This window comes from Rhea pennata, chromosome 20, assembly GCF_028389875.1.
Source record: "Rhea pennata isolate bPtePen1 chromosome 20, bPtePen1.pri, whole genome shotgun sequence".
Classification (NCBI taxonomy): domain Eukaryota; kingdom Metazoa; phylum Chordata; class Aves; order Rheiformes; family Rheidae; genus Rhea; species Rhea pennata.
In genome coordinates this window covers 4,417,705-4,442,819 of record NC_084682.1, presented here as the reverse complement: position 1 = coordinate 4,442,819, position 25,115 = coordinate 4,417,705, and the positions used below count along the sequence as shown (strand labels likewise).

Sequence of the window (25,115 nt, the reverse complement as noted above, 5' to 3'; positions counted from 1 at the left end):
GTCTGTTATCCCTTGTGGATGGAGATATATGGATCACTGAAGCTGTGGGAAAATTGCTCAAGGGCACAAAGGAGTTTGGGGAGAGGTGACTCGAACACAGAACTTCCTTGCCCTTGCTATGCAGCCATTTTTCATGATGGATGGACTAGGTTCTTGTTTGTGTGTCTTTGCCTTCAAACATTAACTTTCATAGATTATTCCTGATGTTTATATTTCTTTTCCCCTTATACTGTTATCCTGCTTCAGAAGCTTTTTGCCAAATCTGATGGAAATTGTAAACTAAAAAAGAGTCAAGAAAACAGTGAACAGTGTGGGGTTTTTTATTATACAGTGTTGGCAATTGGAAATTTCACATTTAAAATAATTGAAATATTGTATCCAACAAGTCAAATACAGAAAACAGTTAATATCCTAAAAAGGAGTCAGCTAGTCAACGCAGAAACACATTAATGGAAAATACAGCTTTAGTTACATTTAAAAAATTATATATTTAGAATAAAACTTGAACCTGATCCAGTAAATTTTGACTTTTAACAAGAAAACGCTTTTACACAATTTAACTTGCAGACAGTCTTTATTAAAAAAGTGATCTGTCAGTGTTAGAAAACAAATCATTAAAAGCATCCAACTTTAAATTCCAATTGAGGATCTAAAGTTTATGCTTAGACTTTTTTGTAGTTAGTATGCTTTACTAACTGTTGTTAGAATCATTTATATTATCAGCTCTAGCTTCTGTGGTAAACTAGTTCTGAACACGGACATTTACATGACAGTTCCGTCTATCCAGTTGTAGAGGCTATATACATATCTTCAATTTCCTTTAAATACAAAATATTAAAGTTCCAAAAGGAGGCATTAGTTTAATTCATAAAAAGTGAAGCAGGTTACAGAAAGTAGAGATTGAAAATGTTCAAAACAGAAAAATCAAATTTTAAAAAGTGAAAGGTTTGGTACAGCAGTGTTGTAAATTGTAAGACTCCATTGTAACAGTAAGTTAAAATTACAAAGGAAGCTTGAAGTACGGGACCAGGCCTGCAAGCACATGTGTGCATCAGCAGCAGCACACAGGTGTTGTAGTCCTACTGATTCTGTTGAAGGAATGATAGTTCCAGTCCTGCACATATGAAAGTTATATCAGGAAGCAATGAAAGGCATGGCCATTTCTGTCTACTAGGTATGTTATGGATATCAATAATAATCTAACATAATTTTATTGTTTATAAGCATTTGGATCTTTGCAAAAAATGTTTTCTATTTTACACTAACAAATCACTTCTTCCGGTGAAACATTAAGGGAACAATCATAAACATTACACAAAACAGAAAAAAACCTACATAATACAGTTTTTACACACTTCAACATTTTTCAGTTGTTGTTTTTTTTTTTACCGTATTGATCCTGTCTTGTATAATGGTTCTAGTGTAAAGGCACAGGTTGGTTAGGAAAGAAAAGCCTGCATCTCTTTCTCTCTCTACGTTGCAGTTATGATTTTCTTTTTATCTGTTTTTTGTTCATTTTTTCCTCACTTTTCTGACTTTTATATGAAAATTATCAATTTCAGCCATTCATAAAAAAAAGTTTAAAACATTACTAAAAAGTACATTGCTATAAAGAGATGACTGGAATTTATTCTTTTTGCTTTAGAGACATTCCTTCAAACTATTTCATTAAATATTTGGAAGATTTAATTCCTTAGTTACTGTGGGTAAAACACATAGCTCGCTCTCTCTTTTTCAATGTACTTCTACTCTGAAATCTGTATTTTAGTAGATTAGTAATGGAAGTTAATAAGTTTATATGCAGAATTTGCTCTAGAGTGCATGAAAATGTAACAACAAACAACTATTTTGGAAAATAATAATGTTTCATTGATGTTCAGAAGGTAGAGGAATGTAAACAAGACTGTAGAACTCTTTGACATGTATTAAAATAAAACTATCTCTTCTGTTTGCATTTTCTTATACTTCCTCAACATTTTTCTATCAGTCCCATCATGTATACTTTTAATTTGTTAAAAAAGCACAAATTAGTTGGGCTCAACTAAATGAAGAATAATAAATTTGATCACTTGATTTGTGCCAAAATACAAAACTGAGAAGTACAGCTCTGAATTAAATATAAACTATCCTCTTTATTTCTTTATCAATAAATAATAGAAAATAAAAGATTATGTAGTAATATGAGAATAGGATTAGAATTCAATTTTTATTTTAAATGAAAAACATAAGAGTGAAGTGAGATTAGAAGCCAATGTTTTGCATAAGGCAATCAAAAGTGCACTTCAATCTGTGATAGTGATGAATCCAAATACTATAGGAAAATTAGACTTCACAAATTTCACATACAAATATCCATGAAATATGACCATTTTCTTGTTCTGACATGGCATCAGATGCTTATTCATGTTAAGTAGCTTTTCATTTCACAATAATTTTAGTTAGGATAATGAGTTATTCAGTAGGAATGGAAATACCAGAATCCGGTCCATTCTCACTTGTATTATCACTCCATAAAAGGGCCTATGGGCACCCATATTTTTTAAACAAAGTATTTGCTTTTCCAGCCTTAAAAAACATCCAACAGAACCCAAAACCTACAGTTGTCACAGTTCAAATGCTTTTGTAAAATTCCACATAAAATTATCTAGAGAAATATATAAAACAATTTCTTGCCACTTTTTTCCTGTTGTTAAGCAGATCATCATTGAGCCTTTGGAAGCAGTCAGAGCTCTCTGTGACAAAAAGTCATCCAAAATGTATGCAAGTCTCCATGCAAATGACTTTATATCTTGAATATTAGCTCAACATTAGAAATTGTGCCTACAACTTACAATATGCAGGTACTACTAAAGCATATAGATTAAGAAGAAACTTTTTGTTTGTATACAATTCTTTTTAGATATCAAGCTAAATTTTAGGCCACAGCTACTAGCAGGCTTTTTTTCACTAATCAAAATAATCATAACAAAATATTATTGATTTTTAAAATTATTGGGTTCATAAAAGTTTGGACATTTAGTAATATATAAAAAGTGAATCGAGGCTTTTAAAAGACTTAAGGTTTTGAGACACAAAAGAAACTATTTGGGAGGTAGACAGATGTATTGAGGATAAACAGATTTTTTTTTTTGTCTAAGGCATTACGCCAGTATATGTTTAGAGCAGTATAAAGTCTGCTGATTAATCTTAGTTCGATTCCAGAGTGTTTGCTACTCATACTTACGGAAGACTATCAAAGCACTTTTGGTCTTTGCATGTCTGACCTTCTCTCTCCGTCTCCTTTTCTTTAGCCATACAGCTAAATGGAAGTGCTATAATAATTTCTGCCCATTGCCTGTAGACAGGGATGTTCTGTTCTTAAACAATAATAAAATACTATAAAATAGTAGGTATTGGAGTTGGAGATATGTGCTCTTTTGGTGCATATTTTGCAAAGAACGGTAAAAAGACAGACAACATGACCCCAACAATTGCCAGCATATACCCCCATCCAATCTGGCAGTCTCCTGCATAGTAGATGTCTGAATTCTCACAGAATCTCTTCACAGTAGCAGAGTTGAAACCAAGAGGATAAACCAAAAGCCCAGAAGCCATTATGAACACTAGAGAGGAGGAAGAAAACAACAGTTATTATTAGGCACTTAGTTCCTTGGGGAAAAAAAATGTTTATTTTTAGAAAGGCAAATGTATGCTATATTAAAATTAACAGAAAAAAAGTCAAGCTTAAAAAACCACTTATAATTTGTCTCAGAATATCTTTTCTTTCATAATTACCTCTTAGGGACAACAATTTCATAACATGGTAGCAAGTTGGCATAGGGGTTATTTCCATGAGGATTGCTGTCCATTATATAACTTCAAAAATGTAATCTAAATTATGTAGCCATTTACGAAGTAAGATGGTTCAAATATGATGGACTTCTGAGAAGAAGTTTGCAGATTCTAAACCAGCTTGATTTTCTTCTGAATAGTGTTTTTGCACTTGTGACAAACTATTACTTCATTCTGCCAAATAAAAACTTTCAGTGAAGGGTTTAAATGTAGTTTTTCAGATTCTGCTAATTAGGTTCTAATAATATAAGCATTTTCTCATTCTCAGTATAACAAATTTAAATTGTTAAAAACAATCCTGTGTTTGGCCCAAAGGTCATGAGATGAAAAACAGTACAGTCTATGTTCTTTTTAGTTGGCTTTTAGCATTTGAGCCTTTCAGAGAGTATTTTTGTGGCGTTTTCTCCGTAAACTTGATAAGAACAGAATTCCAACCTAAAGTTCCCATATCCTCCAGTTTTGACAGTTTGGGCTCTGAAAACACACTAAGTATAACAAGACATCTCATAAAAACCTAAAGTTTCATTAAGTAAAGGCACAAAAAAGTTAAAGTAACAGCAAAGCCCTAACAGAGAGTCAAGGGTTTTAGTCCTTCTAGCCAAATACAGTAGCAGAATAATCCATCGTGTGAAGAAATACGTCTAAAATACAAGCAAAGCTTATGCCACCTCTTCATATTGGAAAGCTGGACCGGCTTCCTGCAATTACACAGTCTGTGTTATGTGTTAGCTATTAATAGAACATCACAGATTTTACCATCTTTAGTGAATATATTTTATATTTAAATATCAAGGCTTATGCAATTATTTTAATAAACTTCAGCAAAACTATTTTTCTAATTTTGAAAATAAGTGATTTGTCTGCCCAGGCTGTAAGTCATGGCAAGGATACAGATGCAATAAAATACTCCAGGTACAATTCTCAGAGCCTGTTTTTGCCCACCTTTGAAGTCAAAAGCAGTTAAGCTGGGCTGATGCAAAGAGTTGTTTAATCCCAGCCACTGTATATACCCCTTGTTTGAGAAAAGGAGCCTCTGAGAAACAGTCTTTTCTGTTCTTTGTGCTAATGAATTTCCACTGCATTTAAAATCACTACTGCATTTTAAAAGGTTGGATTTTATATACCAAAGGGATACTATGAAGCAGTCCCTTTGTCTAGCTCCCCATTTTCCAGAACAGCATTTGGTTCAAATTTGGACTGTATTGTTAGTAATTCTAGAACAGTGGTAATTAGAATTACCTGTAATGTTTGAACTGGTAGATAATTAATAACCAGCAAATATTTAATTAAATATTAAGATGATAAATGCTATTCTCAACATTTGCAATTCCCTACCTGAATTGCCTTTCAGGTAGGGCATGTGCATAATACTACAATTACAGTATTGGAGGGAATTAATCTAAAAGTATCCCCTAAAATGGTAAACCAGTCACTCATTAATCTTTAATTAAAAAAAATTAATAAGCTTGTAGACTACTCAAAGAGTTTAACACACACAGCCTGTAAAATCCTTGCATAATTTGAATAAAGCCTTTCCTTCTAGTATAAATGGAACTACTGAGTTAATGCCTTTTAAAAAAACACCTCTACAATTCTACGTTGCCGTTAAACACAAGCAGAGACGCCTGTCCTCAGCATCTGCTCCAGCTGAAGCTGAACACACTCCATAAAGGTGTGTAATATGCAGGACTTTCATAACTACACACACATTAGACCACTGAAAACAACACAAAACCAAAAGCACAGCTAAACTAGATGCACACAAACATCTAGTCTAGCAGAAGTCACGGAGCTTCCCCAAAAGAAGCAGCAGCAGCAGCAGCAGGAGCGGGAGCGGCACACGTCCGCCGCGCGCTGAGCCCGAGCGGCGCCCCTGCGCGCCCAGCACCGCCGCTGCCGGCAGAGCCGCACGGCGGCATCCCTGCAGGACGACCACGAGCGAAGCCTTGTCCTCTTGGAAAGTCTGTGCGTGTTTAAACCACTGAAGTTAAGCAATAAACTGTGCTCATCGCTAGGCCGGTATGTGCTGTAGCACTTGCTTGTGGGCTACTGGAGCTAAGAAGCAGAACAAGGGACGGCGGCATAAACTGGATACGCAGCACGGCCCTGCTCTAGCGCCGGGCTGCACGGGAGTTTCACGCTGCAGGAAGACTCCTGAAATAGCCCCACAGCGCAAAACCTTCTGTAAAATGTTGGGCCCATTTGTGAAAGAAACTGAGCCAGTTTTAAGAGAAACAGCAACTGTTTCTAAGCAAGAAGCTGCTCTAAAATTTAAATTTCAGTTTGCTCATCTATTCAAAGCCAAAATAGTCCATACATCTCATTCTGCAAAACAAAGCATTAAGCAGAATTGTAAGTAATAATTTCATCATAATCTTTTTAAAACTTTGTTAACTGTTACAAATTGGTATTTTTCTGACACTCTCTCAAACCCTTGCTCTACTTTATCTGTCCATAGATATTTTCTTTACAGTGCCAACCAGTGTTTTGATTACCACTTGGTGCTGATGTTTTATAGTTGGATTTAATGGATGAAGATTGGTTTTTTGAAGGCTAGAAATAATCTGTCACAGTGGAATGCAATGTGTTCACATATCAAACGGGCTAAAAAGTTACCCAGGATTTTATATCCTCGGGCACGTCACAGAATGACCTCATTACTCTCATTTAGGTGCCCTCTTTCTTACAAAGGCTCAGCGTGCTGAATGGCCCGTTATTACGCGCAGAAGCCCAGCTTGCAGCCGTGCTGCTGCTGACTGCGCGACGGTGTGCGTGTAAAATCCCCGCTTCGTACAAGGTGGTCGGGAAGCCCGACCACGGATTTGGGCCTCTGCTGTAGTGGGAAGCAGGCTGAGCGCAGACGGGATGTGTTAGTAAAATAGATAACTGTATTTCTTTCCCGAAGGTGGTTTCACTGATCATTCAGTTCCTCGGGCTGTTGACACTCACCTTGGATCTTTTTATTACTTTTTATTTCTGCTTTCTAATCTTCTGCCCTCCCAAAGAGCTGCAGTGTCACCGCCTTCCTCGCTCCTCCTCTTCGCTTTGCCGGTGTCCCGCAGCCGGACGGTTCCCGGCCCCTGCTCCTCGGCAGCTGAGGCAGCGCCGTGGGGCTGTGCTCTCGCTCCTTGTGCTGGCCCACAGCTTTACAAAGGTGGGTTTCCTCCTCTTTTTTTTTTTTTTTTAAAAAGTGGGCTCCTGAATTTGTCAATTGCTAAAGAAAGTAACTCTAATTAATAGGAATAAAAGAATATTAGGAAGGCCCTTCTTTTTGTGGGAAACTGGGCATTTTGTACAAAAAGTTTTAAATGATTGGTGATAATAGTAATCAATTAATGTCATTTCTACTCAAGGAAAAATAGCATTTTTTTGCTATTTTAAAATCCAATAAACTGTAACTCTCTGTTATTGTACTGTTTCATTCATTTCACTAAGCTCCTGAAGCAGTGGTTTGCAGTTCCCTGGAGCATGTGTAGAGGGCACCAGTGTACAACTCTCTTAAATACAATGCACAAAAAAGCCCAAATGGCTAATCCCATTTCCACTTCTTTCTCCAAGACTGCTGGAGTTTTCAAGGTACAAAACAGAAATAATTGGACAGTTTTCTGTACCATGAGGCAGGACTACGAAACCTGAGTTAAGCTTATGTTTCTGTAGCATTCCAGAGAACAACCACAAGTGCAAACAGATTAAGAAAATAATTTCCATCAGCATTAATCTCTTGCTTGTTCACATTGTCTTTTCATGTGTTTGCTCTCTTAGAAGGCAGTACTGAAAACACATCTTTTTCTTTTTCCAGTGGGTTTCCATTCAAATTTTGCGAAAATAAACTCTTAATCATGATTAAGCTAAATATTATTAGGAATCATTACCCATAAAAATGAAATATTTCTTGTCACTCAAAATGCTCCATTTCCCTAGGGCATATTTACAGTTTTCTGTTTCTGCCCCTGGTGACATCAACAGGACAGTAACCCAGAAGGGTTTCCAGTCTGATTCCCGTTCCAGGTTCACAAACATCCTTACATTGGCTGTCAACAGAGACAGTGGCAAAAGCATATCATAAGTTTCCATTATTTTCCTTGTGTATTTAACATACGGATAATGAACAGGGATTGTAACTGAGCATTCATCACCTGGTGTGCACTGCTGGCCAGCACGCCTGTATCAGCAACAGATGCCTTTCAGCTGGAGTCTGTAGTGATATTTTAATAGAAAACATAGCAAAGCTGGCCTGGAGTAGGTGATCCATAATGCTGTTTTCGCAGTTAATTCTCAGAATATACCTGAACAATGATCCACGTTTAGGCCATCGCTTTTCTACAATACAGCCAAGCCCTCTGCGACTTCCCTCCCCTTTTCAGACTGTCAAAACACTACTAAATTAATACAAAAGGAATGATAGCTGCTTCTTTTTAGTGTAGGATTGCACCTGCTACATTTCTTAACGAAAGCAGTAACCAGAAGAATCTGTACCTTTGGTATTTTATAAGGAAAGGCCACTGGAACTAATGTTTCAACTCTGCGAAGTGGGGATGGAAATCCAAAAATGGACTGTAAATGAGACAGATATCAAAAACTGTGTTGGGTGGGAGATTATTTTACTTTATTGTATTTGCTAATATGTTTAGACGATGTGTCCACTGTCAGTCAGACCGGTGACCATCTACTTTCTATATCCTTGGAGCTGAGAGCTGGTATTGAGCCTCCCCATGGAATCCCTAAATTGAGAGTCCTCTCAACTGAGTGATTCTCTGCATATCTCTGCGTGGGGCTAATAACTCATGGACCGGGCAGGCAACACACAGCCTCTGTTCGGAGCAACGCCAAGCTGTCCAGGGAACTTCAGGTCTTTATTTATACTTTGCTGCATTTGTGATTTATCAGGATTGAAGATAAACTTTGACTCTGTTGGCCAAAACAAAGATTCATCAGGGAGTCAGCTGCCTGGACTGGATGTGAAAATGCTTGGAACGGAACTGCTGATATTTTTAAAAATAAATGTATTTGAAAAAACAATGGCCTAGTTTTGCTCATTGCTTTGAGGTTAGTTTTATCCTATTAAGCCATGAAAGGAACTCCACAAAAGTGAGAGGGGAATTCAAGGAATAGCATAGTCATTTTCTTCTGTGGAAGGATTTTAAAATCAACTCAAGCTTCCCATAGGACCCCTTCTAAAACAGGCTAGGAGAGGCTACGTTAGGAAACGGCACTGATCAGGGCCCCCAGGGAACAGATGGCCGTGGGGATCGCTGCCTCTAGTCCAGCTAAGTCACTGGTGCTGCAAAGGCAGAAGAGTGAATACGGGTTATGGCCTTGGCAGGATGTATCAGCAAAAGATACTTACGGGGAAAAAAAAAATCACATTTCTATTTCATATTTTCAAGGGTTTGCAAATAGCACATAATGTTAGGGATTTCTAATTAAAAGTCTACTTGTTACAAACAAACTGCTGAAGCCACAAGTAGTAAAATACACTGTGTGCCTGAATTATCTTCCTGAATATGTCTTCTGTAAGAAGATTAGTTTGTCTTAGAATTTTAATTTGCTTATTTTAGCAGTATGTTACATTCCTGACACTTGTGATTATGATGGACTAATTGGAAATTGTGGGACATGTTGGCCAATCAGTAGAACTAGGGCTGAATCGTAGGCCAGCAAGAATATTCTTCCAGGCCTATTACAGATTATCACAGTTTTGTCTCTTCCTGCAACATTTTTATTGACAGAACTTAATCTACAAAAGCAGTCAGCTATACTTTCTCACTCCTCTCATCAGAAGTTTCCTCTCACATAAAATCCATTTTTGCTCTTCTCAAACCTGGTGGCTTTTAGGCACACTCAGCTGACTTTGAAAAACACATTTCCTTTCAGGTTGACACATCATTTTATTAACTTTTCTTAAGCTTTCCTGATGTTTATCTGATTTTCTTTCTCTCTTTTTAAATAAGAACGCAGGTGCTGCTCAGACACCCTAATGCATGCTTCGCACAGACACCGTAATGCAAAGCCAGGAGTGCAGCTAGCATCTGAGCAGCACCAGAAAAACCCTTCAGGCGGTAAGTCAGCCAGAAAGAACAGCACCTCTTGCTCCCCCGCACTGCCTGGCTTACACTCGGCCATTTCCAGCACTCTTCCCAAGCGTATATTTTTGCAGTTTGTCTGAAAGGCTACCACATTTAGGACATTTTGGACACAGGTGGTACGAGCTCCCCTAAAGGCAATGCTAAATAAGATCAAAGCACAGTTCTCCCCGGTAATGTATTTGCACACGCGTGCACGAAGCAAGACAGAATTTTGGGCGGTAACGCCAATTCCTGATCTTCCATGGCTACTTCAGAAAAGGACAAATTACTTCGGGTAATTTTAGTGAAAGCTAAAATGCACCCAAAATCGGCCAGCAGCATTTCAGATGTCAGTTGAGCGTAAATAGAATGCACAGGAAAGTGACTTTTCAAGGATAAAACCAGATCAAATCCTGCTGTGCAGGTGAGACACGCGCAGTCCGGACTCCTGAAAGCAGCCCCAGCAATTACTCCCTCCAAGGGAAACGGAGAGCCGGGAGAAGGACCAGTAACACCCGCGTAGTTGTCACAAAATGCCACTATCCTCCTTCGTAACTGAACAAAGAGCTGGAACGAGTAATAGTGATCCAGCCACTTCTGACATATTTCCGCTTAGCTCTTCCCTTTTGTAAAAAATTATTCCGTTGGCTTCATTTCAGTCATGTTGTGATTTGAAGAACATGTATCAGTCCTGGACTGTTGCCAAATAACTAGGAAATTATGCCATTTTTTTTTTTCTAGCTTGTCTAAATGGTGCAACTCACAAGGTAGCATTGAACAGCTACAGGATAAATGTGATTATGGAGCAAGCTATAGAGGTTGTCAAAACCCTTTGTTAGCTAACGAAGAAAATGTACTAGTTTATGTAAAGTCTTCCAACTCTGTGATTAAATAAATGCCAGATACAGCTCACAAGCTAAGTTAGTGCATCAGATATAGGAACTGGGTTTTTTTATATATATATGTGCAAAACTACTGGGAAATACACATATGCAGAAGGCTGGGCAAGGTTACTGCAGCATGCCCACGCATCTTTGTTTGAACACAGCTTTTTAGGACCACTGAAATACTCATCTGAGTTCTGCTGGCACAACGTCCTCCTTCAGGCAGGCCCCGACCGCACAAATAGGCTAACAGTGTCTCAGACTGGGCTAACAACTGTACTAATAGCTACATTGATGCCACGTTTTTAACTGAAGGCAGTGAAATCTATCCAGACGTGGGAAGAGCAATTCTCTGAAGCCAGCATAGAAGTAATTGAATTTGGTAACTGCTGCATTAGCTGCAAGTTTATTAAGGGCTGCAAAAGGAAATGCCATCCCAGTGACCTTTGAGGCTGCATTTCCCGGCGTGTTTTCTACATGAGAACAAATGATGAAACCTCACTATTTCTGCCCAGTGAATGGTAGCTATGCTGAAGATTTATAGGTGTAGTTGGGTAATCTATGGGCCTAATCATGCAGTTATAGAGTTGCATGTCATATACTCGAACAGGCTGATATGATCTAGCACCGTGCGGTCTATGGTGAAGAAGTGCATTTTGTCAGCTGCAAGGTTAGAAGACATAGAGCCTATTTAGCCGACTGTAAAGGGGAGAGACGAGCGCTAATGTAGCTCAAAACAGTGAACCGTGTTACACAAAATTTACAAGACTCAGGGAGTTAAGAAATGGGGACTGCCAGATTCACTCGAATTTGGAAGCCTTTACAATTTTCTCTTTGTGTTGCTTCAATAATTATATATATTTTCTGTTTAGCTTTTTAGAAATCAGATAAGTCATGCTCACTTTAGCTTTTTCAGAACAGCAAGCACAGAAGCAGTCTAATACTGTAATATTGATGTGTTTAAGTGTTGGATCTTTTAGGTGAGAGCAGCATGTATTGTGCCTGCAAGGTGCCTGTATCCCCTTATCTCTGTGCTACATTTTATTCAACAGTGAAGAAGTGCTAATAAAAAAGTGCATCTTTTACTTGCTCTATTTTAGGTAAAAATAATAAGGTGCACATTTTCCAAGCAACGTACGCTGCTTAACTGCTCGGCTCCATTTCTACTAATAGAAATAAAGGAGGCAAATGTTTTGGCTGCCCCTGCCAGCTCCTACCACGTTCTCCCAGCACAGGCAGGGAGTGAAAGCAATGATTGAAAAATTAATGAATATTTCTTCTTGTGAACGTCTGGCTAAGCCCAAGCGCAGCTTCAGCTCGCCACCCGGCGCATTCACGCGCAAGGAGGGGCACGAGCGCGGGCCGCCGCTTTCCCCGCGAGCGCCTTGGCTCTCCCGGGGAGCGATACTGTGCCGAGCCAGCAGCACGGCTTGGCTCTCGCCCTGCCTGTCAATTCCCAGTCCCTAGGAAGCTCTTCGGGGCAGGGGATGAGGTCCGAAAGACGGGCAGCGATGCGTAGCTCACCTGCGCTGTCAGCGTTTGCCCTGACACATTCGCTCCCTTCCCTTCCCACCTGCTCACCTCGCAGGGCTGTCCTAAATCAATTTTTTTTCCACCTCTCCCCAGACTCACTATTCAAGCAGAGCAGACGTTGAGGAAAACAGAGCATATAATGAAACTGGGAGCTGCTAAATACCAGCCTCGCATCAGAGGTGGCCTTAGCGCACAGGCACCGGGCAGTGAATTTGCTCTGGCTTTGCACGCGCTGCGTCTCGCTGAGCCTCGCTCGCGCCAGCAAAAAAGGCATCGTGCATCCCCCTCCTCACCGAGCCCGGGCACAAAGACCAGCTTCGGCTTTCCCAGCGCACGGGAATTACCAGGAAGGCGCAAATTGCTCGTTCTCATACTTCCTAATAAAAACCCTTCGTCAGAGGGGTCAAAACCAGCGATTTCTACTCCTCGGCTGCCCGCGCCCCGCCAGTGCCATCACTCAGGAGAAGTACGTGCACGGCCACCTGCTCGTAAACCCGGCTCGGTAGCAGCCCCCATTTCACGCTCCTGGCCGCAGCGCGCCGTAAATCAGCAGCCCCACAAGCCACGTTGGGAATCGCGGGCTGCTCCAGGGCTCCCGTCCTTCTCCGGCCCCAGCACCGCGCGGCCGCTGCCGTACGGGGAGCCATGTGCCCCCGGAGCCCGCCGCCGCTGCACCGCCGGCGGGTGCCACGGCCGCACGCCCACGGCCCGTGCTCGGGCCGGCGTAAACTGCTCCGCGACGTGCTCCGCAGGTGCACTGCGGAGGCACAGCCCGGAGGGGCTTGCACGGCCCGGAGGGGGGTTGTGCAGCCCCCGGGGGTTTGCGCAGCCCGGCGGGGTTTGCACAGCCCAGAGGGGTTTGCACGGCCCGGAGGGGTTTGCGCAGCCCGGAGGGGGTTGCACAGCCCCCGGGGGTTTGCGCAGCCCGGAGGGGGTTGCGCAGTCCAGAGGGGTTTGCACAGTCCGGAGGGTTTTGCGCAGCCCGGAGGGGTTTGCACAGCCCCCGGGGGTTTGCACAGCCCGGAGGGGTTTGCACGGCCCGGAGGGGTTTGCACAGCCCAGAGGGTTTTGTGCAGCCCGCAGGGGTTTGCACAGCCCGGAGGGGGTTGCACAGCCCGCCAGGGTTTGCTCCGCCACGTCGTCGGGCTCCGAGCCCAGCTGCCGGAGGCTATGCCACGTGCCGAGGTTGAGCGCCGCGACTCACGCAGATGAGGTGCAGCGACACCATCACGGACTAACATCCCATCCTGGAAATTGCTCTCCAGCTAAATTAAATTGGCTACCGTGCTATTTGTTTGTCCTGATGCTAAATGACATCAGCAACAGGGTAACCTTAGGGGCAATGATGTTTTCAGCATCTTAACTGCCCAACGGCCAGCAGTAGTTCAGCCTCCTATTACCAGAAATAGTATTTATGGGCAGCAGTCTGCAGGAATGGGCCCGAACCATGTATTTACGATAGCCACCTCTGGCAAGAACAAATCTTCCATTAATCACCCTCTTATCTCTTTAAGAAGCCGTTACTTCCAAGGACATCTGTATTATTCCCTTTGTTTTATTAATATCGAGAACAGAGCTGCTGCGGCTCACTGGAATTTATTTACTTTCGAGACTTCCTGCTCAAAGGAGAGCTGAACTGCTTTGTGAGACACGCACTGATCGTTCTTAAAAAAAAATGAAGTACTTAAGGCCCCCAGAAATGAACATGGGAAATTTGTCTAAATATATATATATAAAAAATCAGTCTCTTCATCTGTACGTGCTGAAGCCGGTGTCGAAGCTCACGTCTTGGCTTGTGATCAAAAAAAACCAAAAAACAACAACAACAACAACAACAACACCGCGTCTTCCGCTCCCTTTACAAGCGGCGTTGAGTCGCGTTTCCGAGCTGACGCGTCATGCTGAGCCGCGGACTGATCCGGTTTTCTGATTTTTCTGGAGCCACCGCATCATGCATTTTCATCTTGAAGACGAAAAAAAATGCATATTGGGCAGTCAAATCCCTTCACGTGCGAGAAGCAGCAGCCGAAACCTGCGCTGGGGTTTCAGGCGTGGGCCGCGGCTCTTTTTTGCGCCCGCCGGGCTCCCAGCGGGATGCGCATCTCTGCAGCGTGCTCCAAAGGGCACCAGAAAGAGGGAAAACCGGACCTAAACGGGAAGCGCGCCGGCGAAGGACGAGCTGTTTGGTTCGGCTCCCGGTTTATTAATGCGTTACAGTTGTGCACTCGGTAATAAACCCTCACTGAAAGATGTTCTGCGTTTCTAGCGGGGATTATTTCTGGGAAACCAACGCGGTTACAGAGCGGGAATGACATGCTGCCCCGGCGGAGAGGCCAGGGTTTGCGCCCGCGTCCCTGCAGAGCCGCGCCGCTCTGCCGCAGCGTCCCCCGCGAATAAACGCGCAACCCCAGCAGGCGCCTTTGAAGCTACAGTAACAAAGGATTTAGAGCTTATCTTGCCCTACACAAGCCTTTATTTTTATTCCGCTGGCTTGAAACTTTACGTGTTTGTTTTCCGGCGCAAGAGAGACCCTGATCCGTGCCCCTTTTTTAGCCCCTTTGCCTAACGTGGCCATTTCCACTTCGCTCAAGCAACTTTTGAAATTATTACTTTGTCTCCACCTTCTTCGTAACATTTTTTTTTTCCTCCAAGGCATCTACTTTCTCATCAGCAACTTTCCAGCAACTGCCGGACGCTTTCGCGAGGGACGTTTTGCACCTGCCCCCGTAGCACAGGGAAAACACTACGAAAACACTAATTTATGCAAAGCCAGAGGGCGAAGGGACGAGCGGAGCAACTAGTGCAAAGCCCACGTTGCACCTCCGGGCCACGACGAGACGCGTGACCGCGGCCGGGGGCTGAACGCCCATCGGGGCAGCTGGGAGGGGTCCGGCCAGCTGCTGCGCACATGAACGTCGTTAAGGTAATTGCTCACGGGGCAGGAAGACTTAAATTTGGGATGGCAAAAGCTGCTCCTGTCTTGGCTGCCCTCTGTGCTTTGATTCACCGTCTCCTGCCAGCAGCAGCACCGCGGGGCTGGCACCAAGCAAGCGCCGGCGAGGTCCCTGCCGCCCCTCGAGCATCGGCAGCCCGGATTCACGGCTTTAATTCGGGAGCCTGGAGGCCGGCTGCTCCGTGCACGTGCAGCCAAAGGAGCGACGTTTCCTGGGGCATCTCGCCTGCGGCCGGGACCCGCCGGGGATCGTCCCCTCGGCCACGCGGCGACGGGGGTTTACTCGCGGATTTGGAGCCTGGGTTTTCCAATGGCAAATTGCAAAGCCCTAGTTAACCCCCTGGGCGCCGTGGCTGGGCCGTCTCACCTCCGTACAAGGAAGGACTGAACCCCCAACGGGACGACGAGCACCTGGCCGGCTTCGCCCGGCCTCGCAGGAGCCCCTCGAGGTGGGTTTCGCCCTCAGGTACGCAAGACGCTGCACTCGGGAGCTGCTCTGTCTCCTGGCCCTGGCCTGGCTGCTCTGTCCTCGCTATATCCTCTTTTTGTCCACGTTTTCCCTGCCCATGCACGTCTTCAAAACCCCTTTTGGAAAGGCTTTGCTCCTTCTCTTCATCAAAACAACTTAACCCCCATCCTGTTCCCAAAGTGCCCGTGTGTCCCTGCCCGAAAACGAGGCAGGGAGCACGCACGACCCGCGCGGCGGGGAAAGCCCATCCCGGGAGCTGGGCTCTTGCTGCAGCCCGAAACGCAGGTCCTGGCCCCCGCCGCCGGCCCGCTCCCGGGGCGGGCTGCAGCGTGAGCTCTGGCCTGCTGTCGTTGGAGCAAAAGGACTCGAGGACGCTCTTAAAGCCTCTAGTTTATAGCATCACAGATGCCTTGGGGCTGGGAGGTGCTGACACTATAAAATGGTCCTGAAACAACGTGATTTTTAACAGAAACCTAGCAAGGAAAGCAAAAACACTAGGTGGAGGAAGAAAGCATCTGTTGAAATACACTTTCAGCAAGGGAGTTTTTTCTTTTAAATGTGTGCTTTTGAGCTAGAGTCTTAGAGTGCATCTTCCACAAGGGCATCAGCGCAAGCACATGCTCGAGCACGATGGGCAGCTCCGTGTGCAAAGGGTGAGAGCTTTCCCCTAGCAGCGCAACAACCTAAAAAACCAACGTCACAGGGCAATGTCAGTATTCACTGATGATCTTTAGAATGAGAGAACTTTTCCAGGCAGCATCTGTGCTGAAAATGTGCTGAAGAGTTTTCTAGGTGAAGATCAAAAACCTTTATTAACAGCCACATCCCTTCAGCGCTCCACATAACTCTATCTATAATGTAATTTTTCATCTATACTATCTCGCCCTAAAGTTTTCCTTCTTACTGACTTTCATATGTTTCCCGTCTGCTCTCATTTTTATGCCTGCTGCTATCCTGTGGCTTACCAGGAATTATTTCTGACTTTTATTGGCACTTTGGGCTCCTTCCCATCACACTTCTACAACATCCTCCCTCCTTCATAAAGTACAGACCAAGCATCTGCGTTGTCCTCTGTTTATTTTGTGGCATTTGTTTATGCCTTAATCTGCAACGGGGAGATGGATAACTTAATTGGCACTGCTGCGTGTGCATGTTAGTGGAGACTTTCCCACTCTGGAAAAATAACTAATAGCCTAGATCAACCCTGTGCGTAGCTATAACTATGCAGCCTGGCTTGAAGAAGAAAAATACTAGAAGTATTTGGCTGGTGGGAAGATGTGATGGCCAGGACACGCTGGCTGTCACTTGGCCAGGTCCTCGTGCCGTGGGTAATTCCAGGTGGAATCCCAAACAGAAACGCGTTTTGGCTGTCAGCATTTTAATGAGTCTTATATGCTTTTTAATGCAGGAGACGTTCTGATGATTTTAAATCCAATCTCTAATTCGGCATTTTCTACGTAAAAGTAGAGGCGAGAGGGAGGCTCGGGCGAGGCGCGCCAGCCCCGATTCTCCCGCGCTTCGGACTGAACAAAAAAAATCACGTCGGCCAAGTTGATCGTAAAGATTTTAACTCAGCGCGGGTTAATTGAGAAGTCAGATTTTCGCGCTGTCGCTCTGCAGAGGCGGGGGGTGATAAGCCCGCACGACGGCTCTTTATCAGCTGCGCAGGGACTTGGTTTAGAGAGAGGGCGTTAGGTGGCAGGCTGGAAGATTAGCAGCAATCAGGCTGCTCTCCGCAAGGAAAACGCGCTGGGTAATAAAGATAGAAGGGGCGAAGCAGGATGCATAGAAATGAGGTTTGATGCCAAATATTACAGGTCAAGTCTAAGCTATCTGTCAAGCTGGCACCGATTATTTCCATGCGCAGTTATTACCGCTCACCTGCGATCGGGTCATTTGCTGCTATCGTGTCAACAGCTCCCCCCACCCGTTCCAATAGAAAACGGCATTTTAATGGGAAAAAGTGCACTTATTATCTCTTTAAGATCACTAATCGTTGCATTCTAGCATGAAATAATTTCCTTTTTCCCCAGGCTCCCAGAAGAAGGTACCAGCCGTTCCCGCGCTCCTTGGCTGCAGCCCCGTCGGGCACGCGGAGGCGCAGGCTGCTCTCCCCCGTGCGCCACGCGTCCCCGCTCCAAAAAGCGCCCGTCTCCTCGCAAGGGAGAGCTGGAAGGGACCGCGGAGGCCTCCCCGGCCCGGTCCCGAGGACGCGTTTGCCTTGGTGTTCTGCTGACTAAAGAATTAGAAACTGTTAATATCGCCTCTGCGGGCAGGTCGGAAAAATACTTATCCCGTGGGTGAGGAGATTAATCCGGAGGGGGATATAACCCTGCAGACGCTAGCTATCTCATCGAGCCGTTTGCTCAGCCCAGCCGCTCGCAGTCTCCGAGCGTTAATCCCGCGCTGTTTCTGTTCATCTGCGTAATTAGTGCAGCCGCTCGGCCGTACGCGGGGCCGCACCGGCGCGCGCGGTCGCCCGGAGGGGTCCTGCGGGCGCGTGGCACCCTGCTGCCGTCGGAGCCCCCTCGGCTCCGATCTGCACTGCTTACGCTACTCCGAGCAAAACAGCTGTTCTGGAAATGCATTTTTTTTTTCCCCAAATCCAGCCTGCTGAGCCTTAATTAGCCCATGCGTGGGCCATGCTACAGTGTTGCCATGCTTTTTTTTTTCTTTTTCTTTTTTTTTTTTTTCCCCCCCATGTAGGCAAGGAAATCCCATGGCGACCGGATAACTAAGGTTTGCATTTCCAGGGCTTGGGGTCCCTCTCGACCTGCCCGACGCCTCCGGCGGCCGCCGAGGCCGGACAGACGGCCGCCGACGGAGAGGCTGCAGCGCGCACCGGGACGTGCTCGGAGACCAGCCCCCGGGCAGCCGACCTCCGCGGCGCCACTTATGGCTTGAATTAACGAGTCAAAATGCACGAAGAGCGCTCTCCTCTTAATGCGGCGCGGGGAAGTGAAACTAGAGCCGTGCCGATGACGGATCGCTGGGCGCTACAAGCGAGGAAAGCACGCGACGGCCCGTCCGAGGAGAACGACTGGTCTCGGTGACGCAGGAGACCTGGAAAGTGCCAATATTGCGAGAGAAACCAAGGCAGGAGACGAGGAGCCCAGGAGAGCCGCTAAGGAGGGGTGACGCGTCACAGCACTTGGCTGGGTTGGGAGATGAGACGTTCATAAACTACTTGGTTTCTGTTAAGCTGCTGCTCTCCCATTGACTCAATACTGATAAATGGCCCAAGGTGGGTTTTTTTTGTTTGTTTGTTTGTTTTAATTGCTGGGTATCAGATATGAAACCAAGATCCAGCTGTTTATGAGACTTAAAGTTTCCAAAGTTTTTTTTTTTTTTTTTTTTTTCCCCCCTAAGCTATTCCTACGTTGCGAGCCCCGTTCAGGCAAGCGTCCCTACAGAGGTATTTGAATTCAAACTTGCCCCCAGTTCACAGAAACGAATCCTGGGTCCTGGCCAAGGCCGCTCTGATAAAGCCCCGTCGTCCGGGTCGCGCAGAACGGTGGGGCCCTGCTCTGCCGTGGCAGTAGCTACGTCGTGGGGTCACCCGAAGTAACCCTCTGCCCATACGGGATAATTTATGGGTTAATTCGAGCTCTGGGACATCGTACGTGATTTTCTTAATTCTGGCTAATACACAGGTAGTTAGGATTTCTGGTATCGCTGCTCTTCGATCTCAACCCGGCGACTGCCGCGCCGTAATCGCAGCGCCTCGTTTGAGGTGGCCGTCGGGGGAGACCGAACAGCTCGCGACCAGCTAGAGCGCAAGTGCTGCGGGCTCGGGACGGCCCTGCCGCGGGGGCCGCGGCGCTGCCTGGGCCGAGCTCCTCGGCCTTCGCTTCCCGCGCGTCTTCCACGGTCGTCGCTTTGCGGTAACGTAGTTCGCAGGCACCTTTAATCCAGGCCTGTGAGAGGCGACTCGCGTCTTCCCACCTTCCGAAACCGCGTCTTGCGTGTAAGACACGGCCGCCAGAACGTTTTGGGGTTTTTTTTTTTTGCAATTTTTTCCCCCGTTCCACGCCCGTTCCTCTGGAGAAAGGCCCGCCGCAGCCGCCCGCCGAACCCCGCGGAGAAACGCGGGTCGGGGGGAAAAGGCCCCCCGGCGCGGCCGGGAGGAAACCTCGCGCTACCCGCTAGGGAAAAACACCCTTAGCTTTTGAGTCCGAGTCACGAGTCCAAGCAGCACGTGCTGGAAGCGAGCCCGGCCCTGCTGAGAGGGGACCTGCCAAATCGAAGGCTGCTCTAGCCGTAGCCGATGAACCGAATTAGTGCCGAAGTAATAATAATAATAATAATAATAATAATAATTGCTGCAGGCTGCAGCGACTGCAGCGGCCGCTCGCAGCCCCCGGGATGCCCGGGAAAATCCAGCCGCCGCCTCCACCGCCCCGGCCCGGCCCGGCGAGGGGACCCCGGCACTTGCCTGCGGCCGCCTGCACGTAGCCGGCCAGGGTGCACGCTCGCCTCTCGCAGGCTCCGGCGGGCAGCAGGACGGCGACGAGGGCCAGGAGGGCGCCGAGGGCCAGCAGGGCTCCGCCGCCCGCGCACAGCGCCGCGCTCGCCTGCAACGACACGCGCGGCTGCCGGTGTGTATGCGCACATTTGTATACGTGCGTATGTAGATGCACACACACACACATATGCATGCACACACACACATATGCATGCACACACACATATATGCATGCACACATGTATACACACACACACTATATATACACTCTATATACACATATATAAATACAACAAGTGCTCTGGGCCCTCCCTGTGCCCAGCGCAGGGGCATCTGCTCCTTTTCAGGTTTTTTTTTTTTGTTTGTTTTGTTTTAAGCCAGCAAGTTCCACCGAGGCAAGCAACGGGGCCCATGAAATATTTAGCGGGATGAATATTTCAGCAGCAAAGGGCCGCGGGAAGCAGGCGGGCTCTTCTCGCGCGCCGGCGCGTGTTGTGTTTAATGGTCTCGGCTCGTCTTAATTACGTTAGCGCCAGCACCCCGAAAACTCGCGGCTCCCGCCGGCAACAAGCTGTTAGCGGCTCGTGCCGCTAATCCCGGCTAAGAGGCTGCGACGCAGAGGGCCCCGGGGTGGTTTTCGGGCCCCGGTGCCAGAAGAAAAGGCCAGATCGACGCGGATGAGCGTCGTGGTGAAAGAGCTGCTGCTGCTTAGGTGGATCCTGCCCGCGGTGTCTGCAAGGGCAACAGTGGGCACCCAGCAGTGGCTGGCGGAGGGTCCCCCGCGGGAAGTGGTTTGTATATATATATGTGTGCATATATATATATATATATATATATATGTATATTTAAAAAAGGGGGAAAGGGAGCCCCAAACAGAGATGATTTGAAGGCGCAAGATCCTTGTTCTGCTGCCGGCCGTCGGCAGACTCTCGCTGCATGCTGAGTAATATTTTGCTCCAGAAAAGGTTAAATTCATCACGTTCTTACTAACAAACACCGAGGGCAGGAAGAGCGGCAGGACGGATCGGCTCTAGGAGCCGTCGCCGTCCTATTCCGCTGATGCAGATCCGCGGGGGACGTTGCTGCATCCCACGAGCGGATGGGAGCAGCCGGCGGGGTTGGACCCGGCACGAACGTGCAATTTGGGCCGCCCGAGGGCCGGGCGGAAAAGCCGGCGGCTGCCGCCGAGGGCAGAAGCGCGTAAAACCAGCGTACGACTTGCCGCTGTGCAGCCCGTGCGATGGGGCTGATGAGCAAAAGTAACGCGTTGCAAAGGGGTTTTAATGCATTTCCCCCAAAAATCCCCATTCCTCGCCGGTGAATTTGGAGCTGCCGCTTTCGCCCCGCAAGCCTGGGAGCCCAGCCCAGCCCAGCCCGGCCCGCGGCTCTCTGAGAAAAACAGCCGACGGACGACGCTGCATGTTAGCAGCTCGGAAGCGTCTCCGCTGCTGGGCCGCCCGGCGGAAAAGGTTCGGGAAACAGGATGCAGCCGGCGCGTGAGAACGGAGAATAGACGGCGGAGGGGGGAAACGCCGGGGTCCGGCGAAGCCGCTTGCGAGCGCCCGGCCGGGAGGGTGTCGGAAAGGCAGCTCGGTCCCGCCAGCGAAGGGCGTAAAACCCTGTCGCGTTTGCTGCTCCCCCTGCCCGGGAGATTAACCGTCTGTCCCAAAGAAATCAACAGGCCCCCGGCGGGGCCTCAAATGCTCTTTTTTTTTGCAGCATAGTAAGTTGCGATCAGCAACAGCCTAAGAGCTTCCTAACAGCGCTGCTCCGGCTGAGAGCATGATGGATAGCGGTGAAAAAGGTGAGGAAAAAAAAAAGAAAAAAAGAGAGAAAAAGGAGGACATTAGCACATCAATGGTGTGCCCGGGACCTCCACCGAAGGGCGGAAACCAACCTAATGAAATTTTAATTCGGCAGCAAGCAGGGCACTGTGGCTGGGCACCCGCTGCCTTTCCTTGGGATAAGCCCGGTGGAAAGTCGGGATGGAGACAAAACCCACCGTGGGATGAGAGCAATAAGAAGGAAGTAAAAAGAAAAAAAGAAATTTGGCGAGACAACGGGCCTCTGCGCTAGGAAATGCTGGCTTTGGCCGGCCCGGTCCCGGTTCCGGCCCCTCTCCAGCCCTCGCTGGGCCAGATCCTGCCCCGACGGCCCCTCGTGTCCCGACGAGGCTCCTCCGCGGTAGCTGAGTGGGGCGAAGCACCGGGCTGCTGGGGCCGATGGGGTTAAACTGGAGTGCCAGGGAGGGCAGAGAGCCGTAATTAGGAAGAGGAGCAGAAAAGAGGCAGCATCTGGGAGCAGACAAGAAGGCCAAGAAGGCCCTCTTACCAGAGCCAAGGCACCTTAATTAACCTCTAGATACGATTCAAAGCACCATTTGTAGGATGATTAACATAATCCCCCAAGTGCAAACACACCCCTGGCATTAAGCATCATTTGCGGAGCTGGAGGCTCCCCCAGCCCTTCCCCGAATCCGGGAATTTGAATGGTGATGGCTTTGGTGGCACCTGGTTCAGGAAGCCAAAAGAGCAAAGAGCACTGACGCTGCAGGTATGCGTCCTCCCCAGATGTGCTGCCAACACCCTTAGGGGATGTGTTGTCAGCGTCCTCCCCAGATGTGCTGCCAACATCCTTAGGGGACGTGTTATCAACGCCCTTCCCAGATGTGATGTCAACATCCTTCCCAGATGTGATGTCAACATCCTTAGGGGATGTGTTATCAACATCCTTCCCAGATGTGCCATCAGCATCCCCCCAGCTGCCGCCCACGTCCCACCAGAAGAGCTGCTGAGCCCCGTATCGGCTTGGGCTTGCCAAGCTCCCCGCAGCCACTACTCTCCCAGCTTCCACGATTTCATCCAAAAGCTGGTGACTGTCTTTAACAGCTCCTAGGTCTGCGCAAACATGAGCATCTTGGCTCTCATTTAAAGGTGCCCACAAGACAGCCTGAGAGATTAGAAGCCTGGTCCGAAAGCCCAGGGCTTTCCTGGAGCCAGTCACCCCGCTGGTCGTTTGGGAACGATGTAAGCGGTGTTTAACAGGGGCAGCAAAGGCGTGTGACCAAAATCCCTCCCCCCCCCGCCTCGTCACCACTCGGGACTGCGATATTATTCATTCTGACCACAGCCCGACTGAGGAGCTCCAAGGCTTTGTGTTACACTCCGTTCTGCGTCTAGAGTCCTCTTAAAGGATATTGGATGGCTGAGGCTCTGCCTAGCTGAATCTCGTTTAAATGAGTCACTGCTGAGCTTCTTCCTTATCTTTAAAGTTTGTTATTACTTGGATGTGTTTATCTGAATTGCATTTTGCAAAAAATAAGACCACCTGATCAAAAGCCAAGTTCTAGAAACGGCCTCATTTGTGCACGTTACTGTATAAATAGGAAGGATTTTATGCCGGCAGCGCTTCCCTTTGCAATGCACAGCTTGCTCACTCGTCTTTAACGACAGTTTTCGGGAGCACGGCAGCGTTTACGCAGGCAATCCGGCGCGGACCTCGCTTCCCGGGCGAGGGAGCACCGCGATTTCCTGACAGCCCGAGGAACCCAGTGCCCACGGCGTCGGGCGCAGGGACAACCCCCCCCTCCCCGCCGCCCCCCGAGATTTATCCCTCGCGCTGGGATTTCTGCCGCGTAGCAACCCCGAGCGGAGCCAAGCTCATTGCGTCGGGAAGCTGCGGCGAGGTTACAGCGAGTAAAAGGGAAGGAGAGGGGAGGCCGGGGAAAGGCCGGGGGCGAGCGGGCAGGGAAAGGGCGGCCCGCCCGGGCGCCGAGGCTGGATTTCCGCAGCGGTTTCGGCCCCCGCTGCTCGCCTGCCCGCCCGCCCGCTTAGCGAACCCGGGTGCGATCGGCGGGAGGCCGGAGCTGCCCGGTTTCTCCCCCGATTTCGTCCCCCCGCCGGCGGGGAGCCCGGCCGCCCTGCGGGGCCGCAGCCGGGCAGCCCGGGCTGCCAGCACCTGCACCGGGGCGCCGGGAGGTTTCCACGCGGTGCCCGGAGCGCCCCAGGGACACGCGGCAGCACCTGCACCCCGGGGCCACGGGGATCCACGCGGGGCAGGACGGGGGGTGCAGGGGACATGCGGGGGCAGGACAGGGGGTGCCTGGGGGAGGATAGGGGATGCAGGGGGCACACGGAGGCAGGATGGGGGGATGCAGGGGGAGCTCGGGGGAGGATAGAGGATGCAGGGGGCACGCGGGGGCAGGATGGGGGGATGCAGGGGGAGCTCAGGGGAGGATAGGGGATACAGGGAACGCCGGAGCAGGTCTAGGGGGCAGGATGGGAGGATGCCAGTGGGATGCAGGGTGGGCCAGGAGCACGATGGTGAGATGCTGGGAGGATGCTGGGGAGCCTGGAGTGGGAGGAGGGAGGTAGCCGGGTGCCAGGGGGATGGCGGGGAGCCCTGGGCAGAACGGGGGGATGGCAGGGAGATGTCGAAGGGATGCAGGGGGGGGGGATGTCGGAGAGAGCCCAGGGCAGGATAGAGGATGCGGAGGGGATGCCGTGGGGCGCCGGGGCAGGCCGGGGGGGACGCCGGGGGCATGCCAAGGAGATGCCGGGGGGGATGCTGTGGGGCGCGGGGCAGGCCGGGGGGGGAGGGTCGGCGCGGGGGCGGCGGTTGCGCTCACCTGCCAGGAGCCGGAGGGGATGTCCCCGAAGCGGCCGGGCCCCGCGGAGCCGGAGCAGCCGCGGGGCGCCTCGGCGCAGCGCCGCAGCAAGCCGAAGCTGGCGGCGGCGCGGCCCGGCGGCAGCAGCCAGGCGGGCGAGAGGAAGGCGGAGGCGCAGGCGGCCAGGAGCGCGGCCGAGAGCAGCGCCCAGAAGCAGCCCACGCCGCTGCACATCCTCGGCCGGCGGGGCAGGGAGCCGGCGGGCCGCGCCGCCCCCGCGCCCCGCTCCGCGCCCGGCCGCGACAGCAT

At 48.6% G+C, this 25,115-nt stretch overlaps 1 protein-coding gene across 1 annotated transcript; it reads right to left on the bottom strand.

Annotated features, from left to right (window-relative positions):
• Positions 1 to 304: 304 nt before the first annotated feature.
• On the bottom strand, positions 305 to 25,115 carry LHFPL7 (LHFPL tetraspan subfamily member 7). The gene is made up of 3 exons (XM_062592811.1): positions 24,828 to 25,115; positions 20,171 to 20,309; positions 305 to 3,602 (listed from the first exon to the last, which is right to left on the bottom strand). The coding sequence occupies exons 1-3, from the start codon at positions 25,113 to 25,115 to the stop codon at positions 3,376 to 3,378; spliced, it is 654 nt and encodes a 217-aa protein (XP_062448795.1). The 3' UTR covers positions 305 to 3,375.

Coding starts and splice junctions, on each gene's coding strand:
- LHFPL7 (XM_062592811.1), bottom strand. CDS start 25,115: ATGCTGTCGCGGCCGGGCGCGGAGCGGGGCGCGGGGGCGGCGCGGCCC. Junction 20,310..24,827: donor TCCCCTCCGGCTCCTGGCAG/GTGAGCGCAACC, acceptor GTGTCGTTGCAG/GCGAGCGCGGCGCTGTGCGC. Junction 3,603..20,170: donor CTACGTGCAGGCGGCCGCAG/GCAAGTGCCGGG, acceptor CCTCCTCTCTAG/TGTTCATAATGGCTTCTGGG.